General features: G+C 45.7%; 1 protein-coding gene across 1 annotated transcript; it reads right to left on the bottom strand.

Moving 5' to 3' along the window:
- Positions 1-5,703: 5,703 nt before the first annotated feature.
- Positions 5,704-8,875, bottom strand: LEFTY2 (left-right determination factor 2). Its single transcript, XM_067294679.1, has 4 exons — positions 8,611-8,875; positions 7,459-7,702; positions 6,375-6,614; positions 5,704-6,043 (listed from the first exon to the last, which is right to left on the bottom strand). Exons 1-4 carry the CDS (start codon positions 8,873-8,875, stop codon positions 5,704-5,706), a joined length of 1,089 nt encoding a protein of 362 aa, XP_067150780.1.
- Positions 8,876-17,629: the final 8,754 nt, after the last annotated feature.

The raw sequence follows: 17,629 nt of genomic DNA, 5'->3' as shown, positions 1-17,629 counted from the left end.
GGTAATTAGCTGAGACCTCATAAGGGTGACAGAGACTGGACTGGAAGTTGGCAGTTGCCTGAGGAATAGCAATTACGACCCAATTGCATTCAGAAAGCAAATGCTAAGGGGAATATAGGTGCTTGGACTTTCAAAGGGACAGATTTATCATCACTGAGAACATTAGAAGGAAGAAAAAAGTAGGCAGAAAAATGCAAATAAACATTAGGAGTGTCTTTAAAAGAGCTAAAAAAAATAAAATACTTGACCCAGCAATTGTCAAAAAGGAGACTGTGATCCTTGACTTGGTGACAACACTTCCCGGTTCCCAGTGTCTCCAGGTAATTTACCATTTACTGCCATGGTTGAAGACTGTTCCTTGGCCATTTTACACCTGCTGCTTTAGCTACTGGAGACCCCAACCTCTACACAGCTCTGGAGTGCTGCTGTATCCCTGTAGCTTAGGAACGAAGGCAGCAATTGAGAATACTGTTTTATTCTGTTAAGCCAATAGGTAATTTCTCTTCTTCTAGCGTCCTCTGTTTGTTGAGTCTTAACCTTGTATGAATCCTGGGAGCTGCTCTGCAGTGGACCGTGGAGTTGCTCTGGTGGGTTTAACCTTGGTGCTTAGATGGGCCCCTTCTGCTTAGCCCCGGCGCTTCCTGACCCTGCGTTTGAGGGCGCTTGGCAGCTGTTCCCGGAGGCACTGCCCAGCTGGCGCAGGGCAGTCCTCCACCGCCGCCCTCAGACACAGTCCATCGCCCATCCTCTGCGAGCCTCGCGCCGGAAGGTGGTTGGGGACCAGCAGCGGGAAGAGAAGCCAGTGCTCCCGATTCGTGGTGCCTTGCTTTAATTGCTACATCGGAGTGACTTGGGGCCCCGGGGGTGATGTTGCCTGAGAGAAGGGAGGTTAGCAGTTGCCGGAGGCTGGGAGGGCAAGAGCCACTGTAGGGAGCTCACGGCAGTGCCCACCACAACGGGAAGGGCAGAGCTGCCCTTGCTGATCATCGTCCTCCGAGCTAGCACCGCAGCCTGGAGTCCAGAGCAGCCGGGCGCTGACCGGCGCGACCGAAATGCATGGGGAAAGGCTGTGAGCTGCTTGCCAGTTTATGCTGACGAACCAACAGGCCGAGGCCAGTGTCTATCTAGCGGTCCATCTAATCTGACGTACTTCTATAACTGATGTTGATTGCCATCTCCTCAGGCTCACGCGCAGATGTGTGTGTTACAAGGCACAAGCATAACTGCTGCCTGCTGGTCAGGAGAGAGGCCATGGGGTGACTGGGGTATGGGCCCTGTTTGCGCCCAGGTGCTGGTCCCAGCATCCCAGCCGGAATACACTGATATCATGCATCTGCTCTCCTGCACCTGCTCCATGAATGGAAGAAGGAACTCCGGTTCCTGTCTGCGAATCCAGCACTTTTCACAGGAGTTAATTTTACATTTCATTAACATCAAAACCCAGAAAATACTGAAAGAGGCTGTTAAACAGCTCCTTAAAAATATCGTAGTCCTGAGGGATCACACAGTAGCCTGAAAACCTCTGCACTTCCCCCTTTCTGTTTGCCTTGGGTTCCCCTTTCCCAGACTCCAGCTGTTCTCAGCCAAAGCCAGAGGAACTTCCCTGATTATCACCTTTGCTCAGATGTGGATTGGGCATTTGACTTTCTACTTGCACCAGCAATCAGAAGGCCGCCATGAAAGGCGAAGTGTCAGACACTCTTTGTAGGAGTTTGTGAAATGCAAAAGGGGGAAAAAAAAGAGAGGGAGAGGAAATAAGGTCTCACCAGCAGGATGAAGGTGCAACTGATCATAGATTTTGAAGGAAAATGGGAGAACAGCCTTGGTTCTAATGAAAATGTGGAAGGATCAGACAGGGCAATTTAATTCAGCTACTAGTGGCATTTAATATGGCATGAGATGTCTGTTCTTGCTCCTAAAATGTAATAGTAATGGAGAGGGAAAGCTTCTGTCACAGTAAAGTGCTGCTGTCCTGCCTGAACCTCTGCCAGGAGAAAAGCTTTCATGAGACTTTATAGATTTCCCTGTGTCCAGCTCTATTAGGTATTCCAGGACCTCACAGATCATCCTGTGGGAAATGCTGTGAAGGCAGCTCAGAGCTCACGTTCATGATCAGCCCTAACCCAGATATTCTGGCACTGCAAACAATTACACAAGTGCTTAACTTTAAGCATGGGACTAACAGGGCTGTTTAAGCACTTAATGTGAAAGGCACACATTTCTTTCTTTTTCTTGAGCGCTAAGTGGGTGAGCTCTGCTTTCAATATTGCAGGAGGTTGACCTATGTTTTAACACTGGTTTTGCCTTAAAACATCTTTGCTTTTTTTTTTGAAATCACTTCTACTTATCTATGCTTCATTAAGGCCCTGCACTGCTCTTCCTTTTTTTACAGCGGAACATAAATGTTAATGCTGAAACAAGCTGCCACCATGTACATAAGATGTACTCTCTTTCCTCAGGGACTGTGTTGCCACTCAGACGGAAAGACTGACATGACAGCTTGACAGTGTACGTATGTGTTACAGCTTGTACCAATATAAAAGCAGCAAGATAGCACACAAAAAATATCACTGAAGGTGCAGCCTGGATCAAAGATGACAGGCTGGGAGGTAATTTTCTGCAGCACTGGCTGATGTCTGAAAAAGCCCCAGGTGTGGCAATATTGCAGGGACAGCCCAGTTCTGCCTACAAGTCTGCACTATAGAAATCTCTTGAGTCTTCCCCACTTCAGACAGGTCCCTGAGCCTGCTGCATTTTCACTGCAAAACCTACTAAAGTTACAAACACGCTTAAAGAGACAAGTGCTGTGTGTCCCATGATACATGCATGCTGTGCCTGTGCTTTTTGGGCACATCATCATGCTTTTCATTTCCAAGCTGTTGTTGCAGAGAGAGGATTTAAGTAGCAGTGTCCTGTCCCCCACAAAAGAGGGGATTTTTAACCCAGGTGCAGGTTTAAAAACCAGCCACGGATTGTTTGCAGGTTTGTGCCCTGTCCCCCCACTGCAATACCCACAGCTCTCCCCACAGTAACACCACTCTCCTCGGGCCATCGCCGACCCCCTCCCCATCGCCCCTAGCTGTGACGCATGCACGCACAGAGCCATGGCACGGCTTCATACGCCTTGTTTCCATAGGAATCCAGAGGAAAAATGTGTTTGGCCTCTAAGCCAAAAAGATTAGCCGCTGTGTGCCCTAAATAGACCACAAAGTCAGGGTCCCTGCTGAGGTCTCGCTCTGGCCCAGGCAACTTTGTCCCCTCACTGCCTGATGGGCAGAGCGAGAGGACTTGGACACTTCAGGGCGCAGGTTCCTGGTGGTGGAGCAGCAGAGGAGGTCCCAGCCCGTGTCCACCCTGCTTTGCCCCCAGCCCCATTCCCTGAAGAGCCACCGCTGGGAACCGAGACGCCCCCCGAGTCTGGCTGGGCAGCTCGGCTCCCTGTGTTGCTGGGCCGCCAGGATTGCACAGGATTTCCTCCAGGCCTGGGGCATGATGCCGTCCCCTGTTTTTAGGTAAACAGAGTCAAAGCGCTTAAGGTCAGAAGGAAGCCAAGGTTAATGCTCTTCATTCTCATACAGGGACCAGTCCCAACACTTTCTTCAACAGGAGCTGACCGGTGTGCGGATAAATGGGCTGCTTTGTTATTCGTGGTAACAGCTGAGCTCAAGGCCTTCGGGCTATTCCCTGCCCAGAGATCATCTGGGTCATCTAGTTCAGATTCAAGGAACCCGTGGTGCTCTACATCCCAGTGCTGGTAACTGGTGAGTCTGTACTTTCATCTTTTTCCTCTCCTTAAAACAATTTTTTTTTGTCATGAGTGTTTACACTAGCGAAAGGTGCCAGCCTATCCACTGGCCAAGGCAAGGGCAGGGATGACTAGGTGACCTCAGATCTGACATTGCTCAGGGTAGCAGGGATGCTTGGCTCTTCAGCCTTCCTGATGAATGAGCAGAAACCACTGCTGTGTCCCACACATCCCCCTTTTCATCTGATTGATGGCCCACAGCTGGACAAACTCATTTAGGAGTCATCACACCAGCCTCTGGGGCAGCATCTTACCAGAGAGGACAGCTGATGACCACCTCAGCTCCGGAGTGGCCAATACCTTGGTGGATTTAAGTAGCAATATACTGCCCCCCACAAAAGGAGTCTAACACGGCATGTGGAACTCATCATCATTAGTAGCACTGAGGCCAACAGTTCAGTATGATTCAAAACAGGATTAAACCAAATTATCACTGCTCTTCTTCAGGGGACCTGTTACTTAGATGTCCATGAGTAAGGGTCAGGATTAACACACTTTACCTAGGAATGGCGGGGAGGGAGGCAGCTCATACCTTTCAGGATGACAGTTTCGGTTCATTGCCTGAACATTTTGTGATAGCACTACTGCAGCTCACGCTGAGAGCATCATCTCTTGCCTGTCAGAGGAGTCTCTAGATTTTCTTTTCGATAGATTGTTAGCTTAAACTCTGCACAAGAGCACAGAGACACACTGGTGGTATGCACTCCACCTACTGATTCAAACTAGTCCCTGTCTGCTTGAGTAGATAATTTTTATCACAAGCAGTCAGAATCATACACATAACTGAGAAGAGTTGTTACTTGTGTGTGTGTTTATAGGAGCTGGACACTGGAGTACATTCAGAAATATTACGGATTTTGTTTTCCTCCACTTTCAGACATAAGAATAATTATAAGCAAATACATGGCTATTTTAATATTTACATTTTATTGCTTCTTTTTCTGTTTGAAAGCACATAAGACTAGAACAATATCCCTAAACTGAAGTAACTGTAACACACAGCCAGAAAAATAAGGCCTGATTCTACAAACCGTTACTCATGAGAGTAAACCTAAGTCCTAGTATTCCCATTGATTTTAGGACTCTAAATTCTGCCTTAAAACTGTGCTAAGCCCATGGTACAGGTGCCAAAAATATACTCCTTTGAGTTCTAGACAATATTTTATGTACATATATATGTATATATCTATACAATACATATATACATATATATTCATATGCTATATATCTGTGTGTGTTTGTGTGTGTATACAATATATACATATAAGTGCTTCTGCTCTACAATTCACAGTAAACATGACCTGGACAGACATGGACAAAATTACAAAGCACCAGGAGTCTAGAATTAAAAGCTGAACCCATGCATTAGCTCTTCACCTAGCAATGATCACTGTCATTTTTCTCTTTTGCCTGTAGCTTTTTGCAATGCTCTGGACTGACATAAATCAGAAGTAGCTCCATCAAATTAAATGGAATTAGGCTAGCATAAGATTGGCCCAGAGAAGCATTAGGCTCCATATGTACATTTTACTGCCCCACATATATATCTCTGTGAAGCCTGATGCTCCTCTGAGCCCATCTGTACGGACAGTGCCTTTAACCACGTCCTCTCTATAGACGAGCAGGGGGTGTAGGAGAGTCGCAGCCTCGGCCACTGCTGACCATCGCAACTGTGCAGCTGGAGGTCCTTGCAACGCCCACCGCCGCGAGAGCAAGGGGCTTAGCCAGGCACAACCTCCCCTCGGGGCATCCAGCAGCTCCGGCTGTCGGCCTGTAACTGCTGGACCGCAGGGTCTGGGACCGCGGCAGGCTCTGGGCAGGGCTACAGAGAAGGAAGGGACTCAGTGACATCTCATTTTTCCTGCAAGAGCTGCTGGGCCCTGGCTGGTTATTTGCACTTACACCAGTGCCATGTTGTCCGTAACACAGCTGCACTTCTCCACAATCATGTTCGGAAATTCGGCTACTTCGATTTCAGTGTAGTTGTCCCGCTTGACGAGGTACATCATGGGGAGAGGAGAGCTCTCCACCACGGCGCAGGCCCTCTCCCCATAGCCGAAGCGACGCAGCAGGCTGCCAGGCTGCAGGCAGCCCCCCGAGCACTGGTAGGCCTGGTACCCCGCCGGCTCGATGACCCAGTACTGCGTCCACGTGAGCTCCCGAAAGTTGATGTAGTGTTTCTGCCGGCAGCAGGTGGACTTCCCCTTCCCGGTGTCCTCCTTACAATCGCCAGGGCCCCTGCGTGCGAAGGAAACAAAGAAGAAGTGCCTCTCTTAGTGGACGTCAGGCAGGTGCGAGAAATAACCCCTGCTGGTAATAGTGCAGGTGGGCCCTCAGTCATGAAGCTTGGACCCAGCCCTTGTTCAGTTTGAATGTTCAAACAACAAAATGAGGCCGGCAAATCTGGGAGGAGGGGGGGTACGATTCAGCAGCAACTTCCAGCTATTCCAGCAGATTACTTCTGAGGGCAAGAGCATGCATTCAAACTAGTCCCTGCCTGCACACACTACACTATAATTTAGCAGCAAAGTTACATCAGAGAGAGCAGAGATTTAGGTTTCATACATACCCATAGTCTTCCAAGTCGAGGGTATAAAGCACCAGTTCAGGTTTGCCTAAGGCTTTATCCGTGGGGTCCTGAGAGGTAAAACGCACAGCTTTGGCCATTTCTGAAGCGTAGCTGCCTACTCTTTCTCCTTCGATCCAGACCTCCAGAAGCATTGGCTCCCGCCTCTTGTTTCGTAGCCAGTAATGCACAGCCTGCGTCACATCAAAGTTCTTCCAGCCCGACTCTCGTATGGGAACCAGCCTGTGCGACAAGGGCTCAGTTGAGGAAAAAAGCCCATCAGGTAATGCCTGGGCTCACAGCACTATTGCAACAGAATAATTTGCTTCCTGTAGCTTGTCACATGCCTTGATTATGAGATATTTCTTGCTGAGCACTTGGGGCAAGCACCCACGGCAATTAACTAATAGCTCTAAAAGAAACACACAAAGCACATGAATCGAGCAGACACTGAAGAGCTAAATAAAAGTCTTACCATACACTCACATCAAGCTATTCATTCATGCTGGTACAGAAATGTGGCAGTGCAGGATTATATGCAGCTGCGGCATTCTTGACTACAGCCTGGTAAACATGACTTTTCCCAGCTGCTCATGTTCGAGCTGTATTAGGGCCATAAGTTTCTACCCACCCAGAAAATTTGTGTGATGTCTAATCCTGCCTTGAAGTATTGCAAAACTTTCACAGAGCTCAAGGGTACAGAATCAGACTCTTTTTGCATAATTTATGTATTTAAAATGGTTAGTGAAATGGCCAGCAGAAAGAATACCAGCAGCCAATAACCCATTTGAGGTAGAGAGTGAGAGATAAGTGAATCAAATAGAGGTCTTTAGAGAGGAAGTCCTAGCCCTACATGACATCATTTGAAACAGAAATACATCATTTCAATGAATCATTGTATATTGCTGTCTTAACCTAATATCTGCTCTTAAGGACTCAATCTGGTTTAGAGACTAGAGAGCCTGATTCTACAGACATAACCGCATCAGACTGACTGGAGGCACAAATACATGACAGCTGAACCTGGCCCAGAAGGCTGATACCCCATAAGCTACAGTCCAGCCTTCAGGAGGGGTCCCTTCCTTACCGGGAGTCTATCAGGGAGGTCCTGTTGGTCCCATCGAGCTGCCGTTGCACCCAGTATACGCTGACTCTGGCGTTGGAGACGGGCCTGTGAGACTGCTTGGCAGGCAGGTTTGTTCTGTCCAGAGGCTTTTTGAAAAGTTTCAGTTCAGCCATTGTCACTTCACTGTTTTTAGGTATTCTCCCCTCCATGTCAAAGATGAGATTCTGGCGCGTGGTATCAGAATAGAGGACTTCTCCTGGGATGTCTGTGTATATTTGGAACAAAAAAGACAGCCTGTCATTGCCATGAGCAAAGCTCTGACACTTCATCCACAATTATCATCACAACACGCTCCTTCCATGCTCCCGAGATGATCTCTTGTGTCAGAGACAGCCACTAAACACACCTTTTCTAATGCATACTTGATTCAATGTCTTGCAAATGCCCTAATTCTTCTTCTATGTATTAGTCTCTGCAACCTGGAGACAACAGAAGGGAATCTCCTGTATAATTCACCCCGGAATGGAACAAATGCTGAAAGGTGCACATCTCTGTGGCGCTGTTGTGCATGAAAACAGAAAGCTGCACCAATAGCAATGAAAAAGTGCTTTCACTAGCTGCCCAGAACGCTATGTACACCTTCTGAAAGTGAAGCAAACTTTAAGTGTTCTTGTACAGACACTATTATTGAAAAAGTGAGACCGATTTTCTTGTTGATATTTTTCCCAGAAGAAAAAAAAAAGACCAGGGAGAGTGAAATAGCCTCAAAGAGGTGTGATTCCTATAAGAATAAGAAGGCATTTTGACCAAAAACTGCAAGGTCTGCACTTCCCACGGACATTTTTTTGCATCTTTTTCCCACTTGCCAAAATGTTGCCTGGGCATGAAGACCATCCTGTCAAGCTCCAGTAGCAGTCTGCTGTTTGGGACTGTGGGGCTACCTCCCCCTGTGTGAGGAGTTACTAATACACGTTAATCTTTAAGCTGCTATAACATGCACCTCTTCTACCCAGCTCAGGTTCAGAACCAGTCCCAAACCTCATTTCCCCCGTGGCTTTGCCTCTGCCCACCCTGCCGCTTGGACAGGAAAGCATGGGCACAGAGGTGGGAGTTACCATCCCCTGGCTACAGCACAGCCGCTTTGATGCACGACAGCCACAGTGGCAATGTTACCTGCATTGCCGGGGATTCCCCTGAGGATGCCGGCCAGGCTTGGCAAAGCTCTGCGCTTCACCCTGTGGCGCTTCAGCAGGGAGATGTACTTGTTCTTTATGTGGTCTGGGATAACCAGGTTCACCAGGTCTCTCTTATGAAGTTTAGGGACCTCAGAGAGCCCCAGCTGCTTCAGCAAAATCTCCTTGACCCCTTCCTGGGTAAACGCTCTGACCGTGACGAGCAGGCAGAGTGCGCAGAGCATCCAGGCGAACCTCGCATCCATCCTCCTCCGTCGGCAACGCAGCCGCCCGCCCAGCAGGGATGAACGGGTGAGTCTCCCCGGGGCTGCTCTTGGCAGAGACGCGGTCACAGGCTGCCTGAGCGGGACGGAGGTCCCCTGCGCTGGGGTTTTATAGCCAGCCTCGTCCCACTGGCACAACAAATTCCACAAGTGGAGACGAAGCAGAGGACTTAAAAGGATCACTCCCCCATCAGTAGACACATGCCAGTTTAACACCTTCATGTACCACAAAGTTAATACAAGGAGGCTTAGGAGAACTTCCAGATTCCTTCGCTGTGAAGAAATTTCTGTTCTTCTTTAACTCCCTGCAAACTTTTGCCCAGAAAACCTCCTGAGTGATCAGTGTCTCATATTCAGTCTAGGTCAGAGAGGAAACACATCTGCAGAGTGCATTGCTTTATGTACTGCACCGTACAATTCATAAAGGAAGCGTCAATCTTTACTGCAGGGGACTTGCTACCTAAAACAGCCAATATCAATCAGAAGAATAATGCTTCAGCTGAAAGTCCATCTTTATGGTAGACATGAAAAAATCATTTAAAATCCTTTTTGGGGTAGGTACCCCTTTGATCTCTGAATATTTGTATCAAGCATATGAATCACAGCAGTGAATCACAGCAGTTGGATGGTTTATGGCCTTTTACACTGCTTCCGAATCATAGAACGTGGAAGATGTACAGGCCTGACATTTTAGAAAAATGTCCCATCACTCTTTATGGTTTCCTGTAGGTTTAATAATACTTGTGCTTAGAAGAAGATGGCTTTATACAAAGGCAGATCATCTTTCAGTGAACATGAAAAACCACTCTGTTTTTGAACAATATGGATAAAGAGTATTGGTATTTTGAACAGCATCAATAACTGCAATCAGAGCAATCTCTGGGGAGTAAAGCTGAACTGGAGGCTGGGTCTGGGGAGGTTGTTTGTTTGCCTTGAAGTCAAACTTGAAGCTTTAAATTCGTGCCCTTCGCTTCACCAGCATTTGCTGGCATGAGATGTGGAAGTCTATTTCTTGAAACTATTCCCAGAAGAAGGGAATGGAAAAATAAATATTGATCGATAAAAATTGTAAGAAGCATGGCACTTGGGGCAAATTCCCTGGGGCAGCAATAACACAATGTGACATTGATATTTTTTTTCAAGTATATATACAAATATGTATACATACATACGGGAGCCTGAGTATACCTATAAACGTCTTCCATGTCAAAAGATTTCCCAATTTTATATGTCTCTGTGAATGAGTCAAAATTGGAACCATTTCATCCAATCTCCATCTTGAATGGAGTGCCCTTAGAAAAGCGTGGCTTGAGGACCCAATGTAATAAACTTGTACAAAAGCACCCCTTTGGTTCATCTCTCATTAAAACAAGTGTGAGCTGAGTCAACCTGTTCTGTAAAGAGAGGAAGACAACAAAACCTTCTGAAAAAGTCTAAAACTTTCTGTCACCGCCCAGTTTGCCTTCTTAACCCTTCAGCAGACTTCTCTCCTTAAATATGATAAAGTCTCCAGTAGATGTTAAAGGAGCACCTCATTTAGTTGAATTGAATTTTAAGGCTAAAATGGAAACATAAGAGAGGCTATAAACTAATAGTTATGTGCATGGCCCAGGGCAGTACCTGGATCACAAACTCTCCCAAACCTTAAACTCTTTGATCTTTCTCTTTTCTCTTTCTCGCCTTTCTCTGAACAAATCAGTATTTTTTGTTATATTAATTTTCAACACACTAATAAGGAGTGAAAAATAGGCACTTTACTTGACTGCTGTAACTCCAACTCATGTCAAAAATGCCTGCTCTTGCAAAGAAGAGGGAGGATTTCTCACTGAAATCTTTGTGATTCTCTCAGCCTCTTGGGAAGGCTACTTACGCCCTGTTGCTCCCTCCGAGCTGCCTCTCCAGCTAAACAGCACGTTACTGATTTGCATGCTCGTACTCCAGGATGTGATAAACAGCCACACGATCTGCTGAGGCTTTGGTGGCAAACTGCATCTAAGTAATGTTCAGGTGCTGACAAACTTTCCTTCAGATGTGTTCTACAAATGGCTCCTAACTCTATTCCAGCAACAAAGTTGGATATGTTTTTGCAGTGAGGAGAGTCACCTCCTGTAAAAAATTGCAGTCCATGCATTTGTAATGGTCTCTCATTAAACATGTCAGAAAACCTAACCCTGAAACCTTTATCCATCCAATTAGGCTTTACTCCAGCAAGTAGTCTAACTGTTTAGTGACAGCTCTTCAAATAAATACGATTACATGAAATAAAAATCCCTGATAGCTCCATCAGCACCCAGCTTTTCTGGATCCAGATGTGACTTCTCTCGTGGCTGATGTCTAATCTACTGGGATGAAGACTCTTTGCTGTCCAGTGTGTATTGGAAAGTGATTTATGGGCTTCACACATAAAATAAAATTATTGAGCAAACACAGTTGAAGCTCAGCTAAGAAGAAAACAGAGGATGTGGATTGTAGGCTTTTCACAGGACAGTGATTATCTGGTCCAATTGGAGGATTTGCCTTTCACCCTTTGTCATGCAAACAAGAAAAGTCAGGAATTTTATAATAGTTCTTTCTGTGTAATGTGTATTGGAACCTACCTGGTACTTTCAAAATGTCAAACAGAGGATTTAAGAGGCTGCAAGGGATGAAGTATGAACAACTTACAGGTTCAATAAAAGCCAGTACACAGTGGAGAGAGAATCTCTATATTTAAAATTTTAGTTTAGTTTCAAATAGTTCTTTAAGACACTCTGAGCATATCTATGCAATGATTTTTGGTAAATAAATCTAATGGGTTAAAAGAGAAAGTGTGAAAGGCTTAGCCTAATTATATAGCTATTATCCTGAGAAACAAGAATGTTTCAAACACATTTGCAGTGTGTCAGTGAGGATCTGAATTTTTCAGGATTTGTATTTCCATGGACATAATTATTTCATACAGCAGTTGGGCCCACATTAGAATAGCCTTTGCTTGAGTGATGTTGAAGGCCACAGTTTCTGTGCTCGATGAAATGCCATGATGGGTGCACCAGGTTTATTGCATAGAGATGGGAGCATATCTCCATGTTGATTTCAGTCTGTTTTTCCAAAAGTCAGGGTTATTTGAATCTAGGAGTATGGAAATAAAACTAATGCTGTTAAGATGCAGGTGTAAGCTTTCCCAATTTAAAGAAGAATTCAGGCAAAGGTTCTGTTTGACTATTTCTAGTATTTTCTTACTTTTTTTCTGTCTTAAGCACACTGAGTTTCACATAGCTACCAAATAAACACAGAATAGACTACTCATGTGAAGTGCTGGCTAGAGGTTTCAAAAATGGGAATTAACTGTCTGCTATGCATCAGGGCGTGCTCTCCTCACCTTGCCTCAAAAATAAACCCCAACAACCTCCAATCAGTGCTTTAAAACTAATATTCCAGTCAGCATTTTAAACCCAAGCTACACAACTTTAATCAGGATTTCACAGGCATCTTTGGCTTCCTTCTTGACTAGCGCAGTCCGTGCTAGCGCTGGCACTCCTGCTCCTCCGCAAGGTCCAGTCCTATGTCAAACAAGTCCAGACAGCAAGCATCAGCCCCCGAGCCAAAAGGAGCCACTGAGTCACTGTGGGAAAGCCACCCAGCTGCCATCAGACAGCACCTAGTTTTTGCTTGTTTTAGATTTAGGCCTAAATTCTAAATAGTGACTAAGACGAACCACTTCCCATTTCCTCCAACACAGTACGAGAGTGAGATGTTACCTGGAGCGGGAGTCGGCGTTCCCTGGGCTCTCGGCTCAGCCTGCCCTCGGTGCAAGCACAGCTGGGGCACCGCAGCACAGCACTGGTGCTTCAGCCAGAGAGGCAGCCCTGTATTTTGATGATGCCTTTATGCAAGGAGAAAAGGGCAGTGAATGTCTCATCCCCCAGCGTGGTTTCAGTGCAGCAGAGCAGACAGTTTAGTCCCATTCCTCCTCTGGGTGGTTTTAGCTCTTTTGTGCACGATCTGCTCAATGGCCCAAATGAAAACTACAACTTCTTTTTTTCAGGGTTTGTTTTCAGTTGGATCGCCAAGTTGCTCTGGCTCACTGCCCAGCTCTTTCTTAAATTAGCAAATACTGAATCTAAGAAAACTCACAATCTCTGGAATAGGCCACAAAAAACATTTAATCTAAAATAATCTTAGTAACTCAATCTAATCTCTCCCCAAAATGGAAAAGGCTGGACAGGGTTTCCTTATGAACCACTCTGGCTGGAGAGGTCTTCTAACAAACTATGCCAAACACTTCTAACACCTGGAATCAGACGCTGGGTCCAGTTCTCAAAAGTAATGAAGCAAAAAAACCAGTGGCAAGCCCTGTCTCCTTTTATTTTTCCACAGCTGCAAGACCTTCACTTGAGAAATTCCTCCACCGCTAAGAGCAAGTGAGCAGGTCACGGCGTCATTATGGCATGTTTGCCACTTCAGCTCCAAACACCACCAGCCTGGTCTGGAACTGTTTCAATTTGTACTATACCTCGTCCTTGAAAATGGCATACACCTACGGAAAGATACTGGGAAATTATTTTGCTAGGGTGGTGGCTTTCCTTCCTCCTCTGCTTTTACAGACAGCTCTTTTATTAAGGTATGAATAGCTTGCACAGTATAAAGAGCCAGAATAACAGTACCCAGGACTTCTGTGGGGCCGGTATAGCTTGCTAGAGTTTGCATGAATGCTGCCCATGGCCTCAGCCTGCTCTGCAAGCATCCTGCATGGAAGAGTTTCGTAAGACATGGTCTGATAACATGAGACATCCAGCTTTTGTCTGGCTCCCAGCGCCAGACTGAAAACAGCACCGCCACTTAATGCAAAGTGCTGATCTGCTCTCAACTCCGTCTGCTGGTTCTGATTTGTTCTAAAAATTTGGCCATGTAATTTTTGTGCCAAAAGGCTTTATGCTAGATCGTGTATCACCCGGCTTATCTGTCCTTCTGTATGCACCTCCATGAGTCCCCTGCAGTGAGCACAAAATCAAAAAAAACCTGACTTTGCACCTGTATTGTCTAATCTAGCTAATAAGACTCTGGGAAATACAACTTTGTGTCTCACGTCTAATCTGAGTCATGTTTATTCTGCTGGGTGATCTCCCAGCGCACAGCGCTCATACCAAAGACACTGCAACCACAGCTTCAATCCCCAGCGTTTACTCTGCCTGCCACCAAAGGAGCCGATTTCAGTGGCAGGTTTTGTGGTAAAAGCAATTGTCTGCTCGAGCTATATAGAAATGAGCCTGCATGCGGAGAATAAAAGCTTTTCCTCATCACCAGCCTAGGCCAGATTTGAACTGTTCCCTTCTGTCAGGAGTGCATTCACCCCACAAGTTATCCAGTATAGTAAGAAAACCGTTTTATTTTTAAGAAGTCGCAAATTTGGTCTGATCTTGAGCTCAGTTATACTACTCACACAATTCTGCTGCTGTATGACTGATATTGCATTGACATACTGCACACCTTCCATAGGCAGAGTTCTGCTTTTACTTATGGGCTTGTTGTGGTCAAATGGCCCAGACAAAAGCCTGACTGTTTGAAGAGAAATGGATAAAAAGCCCAGCATCCCACTATGCCCGTGGTCAGCTGATGGCAGCTGGCTTCCTCACAGGGTTTGTGTTGGCAGCATTTGCAAAGTGCCAGTGTTCTGGCAGAAAAGAGCTTTCCAAGTTTTTTTTTTTTTTTTTAACACAAAACCAAACACAACTGTTTAAATACAGCTTTTTTTTGTCCCTTCAGCAGTCTCCTCCCCACTGCCCTACTCTGTGTCTTGTTTGTAGCTGGGGAAGCAGGATTAGTTACCAGTCTAAAATGGCAATAGAAAAAGCTGCAAGCAAGAACACTGACATTTGGCAAAAGCTATCAAATCAAATAAATATATTTGCCAAGCACATGGCCCTACGTGGTTTGCTTTACACCACTGCCTGTATATTACTGAAGAATGTCCTAATAACTGAGGAATATCTGTATTTTGCAGGAGCACCACTTTCTAATACGTGCCATTTAACTGCCTAGCTACAAACGCTGATTTTTTTCTTCTTTTGGTTGGGTGTTTACACTGTAGAAGCTTTATCAGCCCTTTTTAAGAGCATATTTTTTCCGACTGAGAGAACCCAACTCCGGCTGAGGCAGGGATGGAGGGGCTCTGAGAAGCTGCCCCGGCGCTGCCTCCCCCGGAGAGGCTCCACCAGCACAGTGACGATTGCTGCTGAGCTGGGTTTCAGCAGACACGCTCCAGCGAACGTCACCGTGACCGCTCACGGTGGGACCCCCCTGGCTGCCTCCACCACGCTGCGGCAGGGCTGCGAGCCCCAAGCACGGCTGACGGAAGGGAACGTGTGCGTGAGCGAGGCCTCGGCTGTGCAGCACAGCGCCTGTTTGAAGTGCCGGGGAAGGTTTTCATGCAGACAGTGCTATCGATACAGCTGACGGGCTGGGCCAGCTCTACAGGCTTCTCAAAGCTGGGTGATGTCCCAGACTGGGTGCCGGCGAGGAGGTACGGGGCCAGCGCTGTGCCAGCGGGCTGGGACCGCACACGCCGTACGTCGCAGGGCTAAGGAAAACCTGCAAGCTGCTTCCCCTCCCGACCGCCTCCAGCTCTGCCCCTCGTTGTGTCAACGTGAAGAGACGCGGCTGACCCCGCCGTCCCAGCAGGAGCTGCTGGTAGAGACACAACAACAGCGGCAATGTTGTGCGCCTGCAGGAATAGCCTGCTTCATTTGTGGGGCAGCTTTGCTGTAGCGGGGCAGAGCTTCGGTAGCTCGGCTGCAGCTCTACGAGAAGCGCCGTGCCAGTATAAGCCGCTTCGTTTCCGTACAGTGAAGCACTCCTGGCGAGGCCGAGCACTGACAGCACTCCGGTCCTGCAGCACGTCCCACACCCCTTATCAATTCTGCGCCAAGCTCGTGGACCAAACGGCCTTCCTACAATTCAGAAATACCCATGCTTCCCTGTCACACTAATGAACTTTGAATACTATTAATATTATTACATCTGTGGCAGTGAGTTGCCTGGCTTAATTATGGATTTTATTTTCTTCAGTTAATTACAACTGATGACTTTTGCTTCACCGAATATTCTTTCCTCTTTTGCTAAGAAAAAGAGGAAACTAATCACTTTTCCCCCCCTCAAATAGATATAGAAAGAATAACACTATATCCTAGCAGCTGTAATTTATTTCTATTACCAGGAGAAGCTGCAGAGGCAGAAAGATTATGAACTATATGTTAGGGAAAGTTAGAATAATTTGCATTACTAACTTTGCTGGAAGGTGGTTTTCTGCAGGCCAAAAATAAAGATGAAAGACCAAGCTGAGTGAGATCTAAAGCACACCTCTTCTGCTAAGCATTGTGAGCTGTTGTGCAAAATAGTAATTTTTTAGTTTAGTTCAAAAAAGAAAAAGGGCTGCTCCTTGCACTGAAAATTACAAAAGCCAGCGTGAGATTGTTGAAAGTGAAATTAGGCCATAATATGCACAGAGAAGACAAGATAGAACTGATAAATACTTTAGACTTTACTAATTTTGTACATCTGATTGATAGACTGCAGATTAACTGCCAAACGGCTTCCGTTCGTCCTCACTGAGATATTTAACATTAACTTGGACAGTGCCTTAGCAAATATATCAGGGAAAAAAAGATACCTGCAACAGCAGGAAAATGAGCTAAACTACTCACATAGGGTTTTTTTCTGTCTGTAACATCCTGCTGCTAAAGTGACTTTTTGGCTATTACGTGTCAGGAGGTTTTACATTGTGGAACCTCGATGTATTCAGTTCCAAAATAATTACCCGCACACACTTTTTTCCTTGATGTTAACAGCACGTGAACTCCCCAATCAAAGGGATGGGGAAGTGGAACTCTGAGCGGATCCAGCACCACCACCCGACCTGCGTGCCGGAGCCCCGAGCGAGCCAGGGCGACGCAGCGGAGCCATGTCCGGGAGCCTTTCAGAGGGGCAGGAGATTCAGGAAGAACAAAACAATAGCCTTAAAAATGATGATCTGGATCAGACTATATTCCCTCACCTTGATGCTTAACATTCATTCTTTTAAAATAAAAAAAGACAGGCTCCACATGGGAATTTTTTGTCTTCAGAGAGTTCTGCCCTCTCTTCTGGGAACGGTCTTAAGGGGCTATAGAGTAAAAAGTATGTATTTTAAAATATTTCATATCTATTATCAGATTTCAAATGATTAACATTAACTCATTTGGGAAAATCTAATAAACTGTTTACTATTTATTCTGATTTATTATTTATGCTGTTCATGCTGTTTCCCTTCCGTCTAGATTGTGTGTTCATATGGTACCCTGTTGCACTTCTGAGAGTTGTATAAAAACAAATAATAAAATAAACCCCTAATTTTCTCTTGCCTTCAAACAATGCTGCAATGTTCAGCAAGGAGAGTGTTTGGATAGAACGCTTCTATTCGAGCAGTTACAACAAAGCTGTTTTCACTTAAGATAAATATTTATACTAACTTTATATTGTTTTTGTAATTTTTTGTATGTTATTGCTTTTTAATGAAAAAAGACCTCAAAAGGAAAGAATTGAAGAAAATACAGTTCTCTGTGTATTTGATTCCAAAACAGAACACAAAGGGGTATTCTACTTCATGGCACAGGTTAAATTATGTAATTTCCTGCCATGTACCCATATCTATGTAAACAAAGGGTACCAACTCTTGGTTTAGCATGGCCCTTAAAAGAGTAAAATAAAGCTGTGTGACCTGAC

Source organism: Apteryx mantelli, chromosome 3 (assembly GCF_036417845.1).
Source record: "Apteryx mantelli isolate bAptMan1 chromosome 3, bAptMan1.hap1, whole genome shotgun sequence".
Classification (NCBI taxonomy): Eukaryota; Metazoa; Chordata; class Aves; order Apterygiformes; family Apterygidae; genus Apteryx; species Apteryx mantelli.
The sequence above is the reverse complement of the archived record's forward strand: the minus strand, read 5'-3'. Positions and strand labels throughout refer to the sequence as shown.

Bases quoted from the DNA above. Each gene is read 5' to 3' on its own strand.
- LEFTY2 (XM_067294679.1), bottom strand. From the start codon at position 8,875: ATGGATGCGAGGTTCGCCTGGATGCTCTGCGCACTCTGCCTGCTCGTC. The intron at 7,703-8,610 runs GTAACATTGCCA...AAATATACACAG, and splicing joins GGGAATCCCCGGCAATGCAG to ACATCCCAGGAGAAGTCCTC. The intron at 6,615-7,458 runs GTAAGGAAGGGA...CTTGTCGCACAG, and splicing joins ACCTCCCTGATAGACTCCCG to GCTGGTTCCCATACGAGAGT.